The 13,438-nt window shown below is 41.4% G+C and overlaps 1 protein-coding gene across 1 annotated transcript in view; it reads left to right on the top strand.

Annotated features, from left to right (window-relative positions):
* Positions 1–3,136, top strand: part of RMDN2 (regulator of microtubule dynamics 2) — a 98,809-nt gene extending 95,673 nt beyond the window's left edge. Inside the window, exon 11 of the mRNA XM_086327411.1 lies at positions 315–3,136. Within this exon, the coding sequence (XP_086183537.1) occupies positions 315–326 (12 nt within the window). The 3' untranslated portion in view covers positions 327–3,136. The remainder of the gene's footprint in view (positions 1–314) is intronic.
* The last annotated feature ends 10,302 nt before the right edge of the window (positions 3,137–13,438 follow it).

Here is a 13,438-nt window from a genome sequence, read left to right as displayed (position 1 = left end):
AAATCCAAGTGCTCAAGATAGAGCCCACCCATCCTACCCCTCTAGGCTATCACAGAGCACTGAGCTGAGATTCTTGTGTTAAACAGCAGCTTCCCACTAACTGTCTCTTTTACACATGGTAGTGTATATACGTCAATAATATTCTCTCAATTTGTCCCACCCTCTCCTTCCCCCGTTGTGTCCGCAAGTCCATTCTCTGCATCTGCGGGAATAGAGAGTCCTTTCCTGCAAATAGCTTCATCAGTACTATTTTTCCAGATTCCATATATATGTTAATGTCTGGTATTTGTTTTTCTCTTTCTGACTTACTTCAGTCTGTGTGGTGACAGACTCTAGGTTCATCCACCTCACTACAACGGACTCAATGAAGTTGATTAGTAATTCTTAATATGCATGTAGTTTCCTGGCTATGAGAGAGATTCACTGAATTTGGAAACTCAAGTTGGGCTCCCCCTCCATCTCCTCCCCCCATGTGGTTGATGCCTGAGAACCAGAAGGAAATGAGAAAGGGAAGCAGCATACAGAGAAGGCTCATGAGTAATCCTTTGCTTTCAAGAACCTTCCACCTGAAAAAAATTACCTGGAAAGTATCACGAAGGGCACATGATCTCTAAGTGCCAGAATCAGAGTTGTGGAGAGGGGAGAAGCTATTATAACGTGGCCTCGTGCGGCTGGCTTGGCCCCAGGAACAAGTCTCTTCAGGGAAGACATCACCAACATCGGTGACAAGGATTAAGACTTACTTGAGGGCATGAAACCTCGTTAGCTCAGGCTTCATTAACCTGGAATTTATGCCATGAGACTGAGTCTGGTTTGATGTTTATCTTGGATTTGCCAGTCCTTTTTTCTGGGTCATGCAAATTCACAGAAGAAATTCAAATCGTAGGAGAGTGCTCAAGATAGAGTCAACCGTTCATAGACAACAGGGATATGTCCGCGGGGGCTTGTGAATGCTGAGGAGACTTTGAATTCCCCCTTTTCAAGGCGGTCAAGTGGAAATGAAAGACTTCAGTGATCTTCATATTCCTAACGATCCTCCATAGGCATTTCCAAACCTGCCTAAGAATCCTTCTTTCTGAAAAGACTCCTTTCTTTTTACTGTCATGGCCAGCAGTTGCTTTTTTTCCCCTGTGACCATTTTCTACAAACTTAAAAACCAGTGCTTAAGAATTACCGGGTCTCCGAAGTCAAGTAGAAAACTTTAACTCTACTTTGGATGCCTTCCCATGTTCTGGCTTTATTATCCACAGGATTCGAATTTGTGCCTCAGTGATTTACTGTGTGGGTGGATCCCAAGTCACTAACCCCTTGGTTGCCAAATCTGCAAATGTCAAGGTGTTTTAGTTCAAAGCGGTGCTTCTTTTTTTGAACTTTTTATTTTATGTTGGAATATAGTTGATTAACAGTATTATATTAGTTTCAAGTATACAGCACAGTAATTCCGTTATACACATACGTGTATCAGTTCTTTTTCAAATTCTTTTCCCTTTTAGGTTGTTACATAATACTGAGCAGACTTCCCTGTGCTATACAACAGGTGCTTGTTAGTTATCCATCCGTCGACAGGAATGGATAAAGAAGATGCAGTACATATGTATATGGAATACTACTCAGCCATTAAAATGAATTAAATAATGCCACTTGCAGCAACATGAATGGACCTAGAAATTGCCATCTGAGTCAGGTCAATCTGACAGAGAAAGGGAAGTATTGTATGATATCACTTTTATGTGGAATCTTTAAAAAAAATGATACAGATGAACTTATTTATAAAACAGAATCAAAGCAGTGCTTTTAAACCCCAGTTCTTATCTTTTAATTCATTGTGAGACTGAAAGTCATTTGCTACCAAAAATAAAGAGCCAACAAGTGCAAATAATGTACCTTAAAAATAAACGAGAGTGACTGATATAAGGTAATCCCATGAATTGATGGAGAAGGCAATGGCACCCCACTCCAGCACTCTTGCCTGGAAAATCCCGTGGACGGAGGAGCCTGGTGGGCCGAAGTCCCTGGGGTCGCTAAGAGTCGGACAAGACTGAGCGACTTCACTTTCACTTTTCACTTTCATACATTGGAGAAGGAAATGGCAACCCACTCCAGTGTTCTTGCCTGGAGACTCCTAGGGACGGGAGCCTGGTGGGCTGCCGTCTATGGGGGTCACACAGAGTCGGACACGACTGAAGCGACTTAGCAGCAGTAGCAGCAGCAGCATGAATTGATATATACTTTTTTTGAGTGTGAGAAAAAGTCATGCCTTCCAATTGCCAAAGGCCCATAGCCTGTCTTACCTAAGACCAAACATTCAACAGCAAATGGCTACGACGACATATCATTAACAGCTGGGCACTTCAAGTGTGAGTTGAAATTTCCTGGTAAGTTTTCAGAGGTTTCACAAGAATGTCAAACACGTGCACATTGTCCACCAGAGCAGGAGAGAGCTTCAGAAATGCTGCTAAGAAAGACTACAAGCTATTTCCAAGGACTCCAAGAAATGCCGTTTATATACCCACAGATACATGAAATATTAAAAGACAATCTTGTCTAGTCCCTGAAATGGTTCCCCAATGGCACGTTAGTGAGTATACAGAGTATACATACACATACTCCCCACTCTACCTCGATCATCACCAAACACATCACAGTCATTCATTCATCTGAAATCTATGGAACAGGCATAAGATGGCAGCGCTGGGCCACGCGTGGGCTTCCAGCAGGAACAAAGCAGATGGCCACACCTTTCTGTAGCTCAGGGCCTTGTCTGGGATCCTCTCATCCCCTCTCGCAGGTCTGTGTCTCTCTGGTCAACTCCTAATCACCTGCCCAGGCCCAGCTCACATGGCATCTCCTCTGCGGAGCCTTTCCTGATCCTCATCTCCTCACATTCCCTAGAAGAATCAGGAGTTTCCTAATCTTTATTCCCATAGCACTTGACGGGTATCTCTGTTACAGCGTCTGTCACACTGTGTCAGGGGAGTTCAGTGTTTTTCCTCAAATGAACACCTCTGAATCAGGAAATGTGTCTGTTTTTATAACAGTTTTGTTTTATAACAACCTAACAGTGCTTAACGGTGTTTAAGAAACATAAATCAGATGCTGAATAAATGATGATCTGGCTGATCTGAACGATATAAAATTATACTTGATTTATGGTGTCCTGCATTTAACAACATATAAGAACTCTTCAAAAACACATTTCAGAGTGTTCCCTGTGACTATCTGAGAGGATGAATTTGTTTATTTGATTGTTGCATTATCTTAGGCTGTGCAGAAGAATTGTGACCCTATGGCACACTCTCAAACAATATAAAGTTACAGAGACCCAATAGTTCAGGAAGAAGAAAAAAACTGAGTCAAGAATTCAACGCTTGAAGCCACAATCTGTTTTTCGATTTCGTTATAGTGTCTCTAGTCTATGAGAAAATGCCTCCATTTCCATCTGGAATATTGCCTTCGTGAAAGATGCCTCTGACCTGTTTCTACCCCCTAATGACTTCACTTGAGGTTTCAGTTTTGTGAGTTCTCTGTGAGGCAGGATCAGCCTGCCAGGAGTTTATTATCATTATTAGTTGGTGCTTGAGAAGCTGAGGGTATAGACCAAAGTTGGCCAACTTTTCTTGTAAAAGGCCAGAGAGTAAATATTTTTCGCTTTGCAAGCCCTGTAGTCTCTGTCACAACTGCTCAGCTTTGCCATTGCAGCAGGACACCCATAGACAATCCGTAAATAAGCATGGTTGTGCTCCTACATAACTTTATTTCTGGATCCTGAACTTTGAATACCATAAAATGTTCATGTATCACAAAATATCCATCTTCTGATTTTTGCCAGCAATTTAAAAAAGGTAGAAACCATTCATAGCTCACATAGCTGCACAAAAACAGGCAGGGGGCCAGATTTGGCTTATGAGCCATAGTTTGCAGCCTCTGCTGTGAACCGTGGAAGAGTCATTACCAAGATGGCCAGTGGCCAATGGAGCCTACTGGGGCTATCTGAGCAGTCAGAACAAACACTCAAGAGATACTGAACTTTTATTAGTGGCAATGGGGAGCCTCACAGCTCTCAGCAAAGCAGTGTCTTTCTACAGAAATAATTGTGCTTCTCACATGCCTTGTTTCCTTGATCCGAGTTTATTTTCCACTGGGAGTATTGGGTTCTCCAACTATGGGTGAAAGTCAGGTTAATACAAGTCAGCTCCAATGGGTTCAGAGAGAGGGATACATGAGCCCAAGTGGAGAATCTCAGGTATGTGAAAATCACATCAACCATTCATCACCCCTTAATATAGCTCTTTAGATCAAGACATCAAACTTTATCCTACAAGGAGAAGCAGCTTTAGGAGATTCTCTTTGGATTGCAATGACCAGACAGAAGGGAAAATTAGAGAAGCAACCATCCAAATTGTTTAGTTCTCACCAGCTAGTCTCAGCCCTGCACAAGCAGAGGACATCAGGACCAGAAGTCGAGGTTTCTGTAAATGTGCGGGCTTGTTGTTCCAAGGTGGAGGTGAGGGAGAAGTAAAAATGGAGTTCCAAAGTCTTGGAGCCATAGTCATTAATCTCCTCGTTTGGGACTTCCCTGATGGTCCAGCAGTTAAGAATCTGCCTGCAACTGCAGGGGACACGGGTTCAACCCCTGGTTTGGGAAGATTCCACATGCTTTGGGGCAACTAAGTCCATGTGTCACAGCTATGAGCCATGCTGTAGGGCCTGCGAGCTGCAACTACTGAGCCCTGTGCTGCAGCTATGGAAGCCCAGAGCTTCTGTGTCACCACAAGAGAAGGCACCACAGTGAGAAGACCGTACACCAGTGTTAGCGAAAGCCTATGCCCAGCATCGAAAACCCAGTGCAGGCAATAAATAAAATAAATAAAACTTTAAAAAATCTCCTTTTTGGTGTTAATTTTCCCACCAGAATGTTACTTGGTATCCTCTAGCTATCTTGAGGTGTTGAGTGTGCTGTGCTTCAGGACTGAGGTAATAGGCACTTTTCTGTTTTAGACCCACTTCCTCCAAGAAGCTTTCCTTGATTTTCTACCCTCAGCTGGAAAATACAGATCTCTCCCTCTTTTGAATTTCTGCAGCACTTCATCTGTGTCTTCTCAAGGCTCTTGGTACATATCTGCATATTATATTTATCTTCAGACCCACTTGCTGAAAGAAGCAAGGTCTCTGAATCGTTCCTATGCAGTTATCATGGTGCCTTACTACAAGTCAGTATTAAATATTAAATATATAGTTACAAACTACATGAAAGTAAAAATCAAATAAGTTGGCAAATTGATTCCTCCATAGCACTGCGATAGAGGAGTAGAAAGTCCAACAGAACTTTCTGCTGATGGGCGTGTTTTTCATCTGTGCTGTCCACAACTAGCCACTTACTACATGTGACTACTGAGCTCCAGAAATACGGCTGCTGTAAACAAGGAACTGAACTTTTAATTTTATTTAATCTTAATTTAAATTGCCAGATGTGACTAATGTTTACCTAATTGGGTAGCACAGGTCTACACAACAAAAAGTACTTTCTTTTTGTGAGTGGATTATTTAGGCAGTGATCACACCATCTGAATTTAAAATATAATGCAAATCATTCGTTGGGAATATTGTGTAAGGAATGCAGCAGAATGATTGAATATTCCACTTTTCAAGCAACATAAAGATGCCCAGCTCTGTGGCATTTACATCCTGGAGAGTGGGGTCTGGTGAAGAGAGGCAATAAAACATGAACCAGGAAAGAAATTAAAAGACTAATTTTATGTTCTGTTAACAGGAAATAAGTCCTATGAAAAAGAAAAGCAGAAAAAGGCAGAGCAAAGTCAGGGAATTGAGTGCCTGGGCCAGACTGAGTATTAAACAGAGAGGCCCAGACAGGCTTCATTAAGATGAAATCTGAGCTCTGACCACAGGGAGATGATGGGAGGTTCGAGCCAAAAAAAAAAGTGAAAAAGGTACTAAACTCTGCAGAGCAAACAGCAGATCTATATTATGAACTGAACACGTTGTCACAAAGAAAATGAGCCTAGTGGGGCAAAGAGGAAGGAAAACAAGGTTTTTTTGTTGTTGATTTGTATTAACCAAGCCTCCATAGAAGTTTCCAGAACCAAAGGAATTAAAACTAAGTGGTAGGCAAGCTCATTCTGCTCTTCATTGCAACAAGTTTCTGGAAACCATATTGGAAAACGCAGCAGTAAAAATTCAGCCTTGTTCTTTCACCTCTTTTTCCAGCCTGTGTTTTCCCACTTTTACCCTCAATGTCAAGGTCAAGTGCTAGGAAACCAGAATGCCAGCTGGATCTGCTTGGGGGCTGTGGAAACAGCAGAGGCTTAAGATTGAAGTAGTGATTGCGGGGAAGGGCAGTGGGAGCCCCGAGGTACCTACAGAAGGGGAACATCAGTGAAATGTGAACAGCGAGGTGAGCACCAGTGGAGACATCAGCAGGGCCAGTACAGAGCTTGCCAGACCCAAGGAACACTGGCCACTTTCTCCAAGTGTGGGGAGGGAACCGCATGGAACTCTCAAAGCAGGGTGTGACCTGAGCCCTGGTGTTCCTAGGCCTTAGACATGAGCCAGAGCTGTTAAACAGTGAAGCCAGGCACAGCAGAGAAAGCACCACCGGGTGTGCCGAACAACATCAGATTATGAGATTCTGGAAAACGCAACCTGAGGCTTCTCACTTTTCTCAGCAAGTCCACTGAGATTAGGGTGGAAATCCTCCTCGATCAGATATAACAGAAATTTCACTCAAAGGTCAGAGGTCGAAGTATCTCAGAAGAAGATCCATTAAGTGCTCCAAAGAATCAATTGGAAGTCCTTTGGTGACCATAAAGTTGAAGAATCAGCAGGCCATTATAACTTGTATTGTTCAAAGCATCACTGTCAACTCTGTGAGTTCCAACATACTTACATACACAGAGAGACTGCTCTCTGCTAAATTCTTCAGGAATTGTTTTAGTGCTCCCAGGGGAACATGATTGAGCGTGAGCCTGAGAGTCTGAGGCAGGAAATAGTCTATACTACACTAAGGCCTTTTTTTTTTAAATTTTTATTGGCGTATAGGGTGCTTGACCAAAATGCCTACCCCTACATGGTACCTCCTTCAAAAAGGCTTCCCTAACTACTCATTCTAAAGTGTTTCCCCAACACACACACACATATTCTCTCTCTCTCTTCTATTGTTTACAGCACTTACAATTAACTCAATCTTATATCTTTATTTCCCTTCTACTCACCCTTCTAGGGGCTTCCCTGGTGACTCAGTGGTAAAGAATCCACCTGCCAATGCAGAAGGCTCAGTTTCCATCCCTGGGTCAGGAAGATCCCCCAGAGAAGGAAATGGCAACCCACTCCAGTATTTTTACCTCGATAATCCCATGAACAGAAGAGGACATGACTTAGCAACTAAAATAAAACAACACCTTACTAGAATATCAGCTTTAAGAGCTCAGGGACTGGGTGTCTTTATTGTCATATCCCCAGTGTTAATTACAGTGCCTTCCATCTAGGAGGTGCTCAATTAACACTTGTGGCATTGAATTGAAATTCCCCTGCGGGGCAGCTTTCAGCCCACGGCTTTTGTTGCTGTTGTTATCCCACAGGCTGGTATTCTACTTTCCTGTCCTGCCCTGAGAACCTAGTACCATCCTTCTCTCCCAGCCTACAGGAACTCAACCTCAGCCATCATCCTGGTTCACACATCTGGTCTTGAGCTGATTGGTTCAGTACTTCTTTGTCTGCCAGCAGTTTCAGTACTATTTGTCAACCTCAATTCAACTTCATTTAAGCTCACTTGCACCAACTATCCTTTAAAAGCATTTTTTCAATCTATTTTAACAAAAAGTTTTATAAATATTAACTCAGTATACATCCCTCTAACCACCATCACAATCAGAAAACCCCCCAAAATTCCATCATGCTTCCCTCCTCCCACCCTTAACCCTTGGCAACCAGTAATCTGCCTTTAATCTTGACTTTTTGCTCTAACTGCTTTAATCTTGACTTTTTGAGACTGTCATATAACTGAATTCATATAGCATATAACTGTTCAAGGTTGTTTTTTTTTTTTTTTCCCACTCAGTATTACTTTCCTGAGATTCATCTCAGTTGCTACATGGATCAACATGTCATTCCTTTTACTGCTGAGTATCATTCCATTGCATGGATATGCATGTTTTTAGCCAATCATGTGAGATATTTGTGATGTGTTTAGCCAATCACTTGTTGAAGAACATTTAGGTTGTTTCCAGTTTTCGGTAATTATGAATAGAATTGCTACAAATATTTATGTAAAGCTTTTATGTGAACAAGTTTTCATTTCCCTGGGATGACTATCTAAGACTGGTATTGTTGGGTCATTCTGTACCATTTTGTATTCCCCACCCTTACCAATCCCCAGCAATGTTTGAAAGTTCCGGTAGCTACACATTTTCTCCAGCACTTATTTAACTTAGCCATTCTAAAAGGTTTATAGTGGTATCTCATTGTGGTGAATTTTTTAAGGAAAAATAATAAAATAGATTTGAAAACAGACTGCATCACAGCAAGCAGTGTTAGAAACTGATCTTATATATAAGTATGCATGCTAAGTTGCTTCAGTCATGTCTGACTCTGTGCAACCCTATGGACTACAGCCTGCCAGGCTCCTCTGTCCATGGGATTCTCTAGGCAAGAATGCTGGAATGGGTTGTCGTCCCTGATCTCCAGGAGATCTTCCCAACCCAGGGCCTGAACTTGCATCTCTTACATCTACCTGCACTGGCAGGTTGGTTCTCTACCACTAGTACCACCTGGGAAGCCCTATATGCTGTGCTTAGTCACTCAGTTGTGTCCAACTCTTTGCAATCCCATGGACTGTAGCCCACCAGGCTCCTCTATCCATGGGGATTCTTCAGGCAAGAATACTGGAACGAGTTGCCATGCCTTCTTCCAGGGGATCTTCCCAACACAGGGATCAAACTCAGGTCTCCCACAATGCAGGTGGATTCTTTACCATTTGAGCCACCAGGGAAGCCCCTATATAAGTATATATGTATGTAAATATACACGCTCTCAAACGTGTATGTTTGAGAGCTAAATGCACATTTTATACTGTGGGTTATGGTAAAAAAAAAAAAAAAAAGTTTGAAAGCCACTATTCATACCAAAGGGTAGAAACCCCAGGGATGACAATTTTACTTGTTTCACAGTAAGTTATAGGAAACTTCCCACCAAGGAATCATAGGAAACTTAGAAACCTTAAATTAGCTCAACACTACAGCAAGGAGAAGAAACTGAGATGGACTTCAAGGTCACCAAATGAAAACTGAGTCAGGGAAAGAGTACCTCATTCCCGAAGAGAAACAGGGGTAACAGAACTCACCCTCTGCTCACGCCTACTTCCATATGCATAAGATCTTTCAGTAACAAGGACCGGGGACCCTGTCCTGCCTTCAACAAATGTGGCATCTCCGAGAAGAGATGCGATATGAGCACAAATATATCCATAGGGAAAATGATTGTCGATGTTTCTTTTTAAAAAATCTATTTACTGCATTACCCCTTCCTAAAAGGTATATATTTCATTCAAAAATAATGAGATGCTTAGACTTCTTTTTTTCTGGTCATATGACCAAATGGTGAACCCGGGCCCCTGCATTGGGAGCATGAAATCTTAATCACTGGTCAGCAAGGGGTGGGGCGGGGGCGGGGGGGGATGTCAATGGCTTGTATTTTAACTCACCTTAAAATGTTTTTTGATGAAAAGATATTTTTAGTCCAGTTGAATTATTAATTCTTTATTTGTTTATGTTTTTCATGTCTTACTTAGGAAATCTTCTCCTACCTAAAGAAGTAAACATACTCTTCTATTAAAAGAAAATAGAAATAATGAGATCATGCCATGTGTCAATGTGGATACAGGTATAAGGAACCCTTGTACGCAGCTAATGGGAGTGTGGGCTGGCATTCTACAGAACATGCTTACAGCACTTACATTATGTAGACATAGATCTGCTTGTCCAGCACCTCTAATCATGGGTATGGTGTGCACTGCAAATTTTTTATAAGTTGGCAAGGGAACACATACAAGGATGTTCCTTGAAGCTTTAGTTGGGGATGCATGGGTTTGGGGGCCATCTAGGTGCCCATTCTCAAGAAAGTGGCTAGAGAAAACGTGATGGATGAATACCACGGAATTTTAGGTAGCAGTTAAACCATAAGATCAGACAGAGATGGGTCTTTAAAACGATGTGATAAGAGAAGATTGAGCAACAGGATAAGATAGGAACAGCATTCACACAAACACATGTATACCTTAAAACACATGTATACTTCCCAGATGGCATTGGTGGTAAAGAACCTGCCTGCCAATGCAGGAGACTTAAAAGACTCAAGTTCGATCCCTGGATCAGGAAGATTCCCTGAGAATCACTCCAGTACTCTTGCCTGGGAAATTCCATGGGCAGAGGAGCCTGGCGGGCTATAGTCCATAGGATCGCACAGAGTTGGACACTACTGAAGCGATTTAACATGCACACACGTGTACAAAATAATCATACACATTTTGTTGGAACACATACAAACAAAAAAAATGCATATTAAACAGTACTGAGATGGAAAGAGAAAGAAACAAAAGTAGGCACCTAGGAATAAAAGCAGAATTAAACATTTTTTAAAGAGGCTGGAAGATTTTTCAGTCTGGTGTAGAGACTCTGAGCCCTGACCAGCCCGCCTCTCAGGGGCTGTTAGGTGTGTGGGGGAATATTGCATAATTTGTATAATATCGTGTTGTTTATTTAGCATAATATATTTAGTTTATCTAGCCTTTTTATCACTTAAAGGGATCTCAAGCAGTCCAAAACCAATTCCATTCACTCCAGCCACACTCTTCAAAAGCAGGCTTCCTGTTACCATGCCTGTCTCATTCATGCCTCAGTTTTGCACACTTTCTCTGGCTGGAGAGTCTCGCTATCCTATTGAATCCTATTCGATGTCTCTGAGAGCAGGAAAGGTTCTGATTGGTCGTAAGAGCCAATGTGGAGTGTGCTGCACTCTTCCGCTCCTATCAGGGAGAGTTCTCAAATCAGGCCACTTCACAGTCCAACCTATGGATGAACTTCAGGCAAAAATTCCTGACCACAGATTATGGGAAAGAAGTTTTAATATTACAAAACAAAATATGACCTCCCCCTTTCCCTTTTTAAAGTTTTCTTGCTTGCGGAAGCTTCTCTTCGAAAGGAGGATTGTTGTGAGTCTTCTTGGCACAGGATACTGTCAGTGTGGCATGTGGCTGAGACAGAGGAGGAGCAGGGCTGGTGAAAACCCAGGATCACAGGGACAGAAAAATGAACAGACTGGCTTGTGTGCCCAAACACGGGGGCGCTGGAAAGTGACAAGCCCGCCTGTTGAGACAGTGAGCTCTTGGGTCAGTTCATCTCCAGGGAACATCTGCAATCTGACACTTTTCAACATAGAATTTTGGCCCATGATATTACTGTCTCCCTCACACCATATTTTAGCTTCATTTTTTCTCCTTATTCTTGGCTCTGGTTGAAAAGTGTTACTGAAGACCACATAGCCTGTGTGTGAGTGAATCAAGGCTCAACAAACAAAGCTGCTATTTACCTACAGCTTGTGTCTACCTGTTTAAGCTAGATTATTTTCCTCTGATCATTCCCATTAAAAATAACTGCTTCCAGGGGCTTCCGTAGTGGACCAGTGGTTACGAACCCACCTTCCAATGCAAGGGACGCTGGTTCGATCCCTGGTTGGGGAACTCAGACTCTATATGCTGCAGGGCAACTAAGCCGGTGTACCATGACAAGAGAAGCCAGCGCACCTCAACTAGAGAGAGCCCGTGGACCACTATGGAGACCCAGTGCAGCCAAAGACAAAAACCCGTTAAAAAGAATTGCTTCCAAATATTTTTGAATATATTAATTTCTTTTCTTTCTCTTTCCTTCTCTGAGAATTATAATAGATCAAAACTTGAGAGCAGAGAGTATGTGAGTCACTAAACCAAAATAAGGGTGAGGTAACAGCCAGAACTGCTGTAGCACTTGTGCAGAAAAACTGACTTTGAAGTCATAGAAACAATCTCTATGAGTTTGCAAGAACCATGCCTGCTTTATGTCCAAAACTGTATTCATTTCCCACCCTGCCTTCCAGTCGTATATGCTACCAGGTTGATTAGGTGGAATACAACTCTGCTCGACATTGCTGCAAACACCTGACCCCAATTACAACTTCGTTAAAGACATTTTTTTTCCTACGAAAATATTTATTTCACTTGTCCTGAACCTTTAGGACAATTTTCATGATCCTAGATTAATACATCTGGAAAACAAGCAAGTATTCTCTTAAACCAATTTCTAACCGTATCTTTGGGCTGCTAAAGTGATGTTCTCAAGTCAAAGGCTCAATGACATTGTGTGCAATTATACCTCATAATTACTTTTCCTGATTTCACAATAATGGGAGTTAAAGTCTGAAAGAAATAAGGGGCCTTGGCATTGCATGACCCTGCCATCTGTGAGGGTGGGGTAGGGAAAGCCTGGAGAACCCCAGCAGGACCCTGGGAAGTCAAATCTTTACCAGGTAAAAGAGTCGGCAGAAAAATATTTCCACATAGTATCTTACAGAAAACTCTCATCTGTTCCATTTTATTGGACATTAATTGCACATATTAAATAAGGCACATGTCCCTTACAAAATGAATGAATGAATGTTTATCATCTAAATTAAAAACAAAAGTTTTCATGACAAAAGAAAACAAAATGAATGAATGAAATACTCAAGGAAAAGGACCGGTATGCTGTTAAAGGGGAAAAACATCCTATATTTTTTAGATGAAGCAGAACTACAAGGTCAGAGTCTTAAAATCTCAATCTATTCAACCTCTCAAAATCAGAAACTAATTCCTACTTTACCAGGTGTTTGCCATTAAAATTTAATTGCCGAGTTGGTTCTTATAAATTCAAAATTTTTATCATCTATGTAGGATTTGAAAAAATAAAACAAGTGAATATTGTAACAAAATAGAAACAGACTGATAGATACAGAGAACAAACTAGTGGTTACCAGTGGGAAGTGGGAACGGGGTCCAAAATAGGGGTTGGGGATTGAGGTGCAAATTACTGTGTATAAAATAAATAAGCTACAAGGATATATTGTACAACACAGGGAATATAGCTATTATTTTGTAATAACTTAAAATGGAGCAGAATCTATAAAAACATTGAATCTATGAACTATGCTATATTCCTGAAACTTATATAATATTGTAAATCGACTGTATTTCAACTAAAAAATAGAGACAGAACAAGAATTTGGTAGAGAACTGGATGTTGAAAACCTATTAAAAAGAAAAAGGCAAGCTGCCTAAAATGTAAAAAGGCCAAAGAAAATATTCACAATGCAATATTTTAAGTCAAGCACTTATAAATAGTAGTTAAAATGAATAAAC

Source organism: Bos grunniens, chromosome 11 (genome assembly GCF_055505025.1).
Source record: "Bos grunniens cultivar Pamir isolate PY7600 chromosome 11, Bosgru_T2T1.0, whole genome shotgun sequence".
NCBI lineage: Eukaryota > Metazoa > Chordata > Mammalia > Artiodactyla > Bovidae > Bos > Bos grunniens.
Note: the sequence above shows the minus strand (reverse complement) of the source record. Positions and strands in the feature narration are given on the sequence as shown.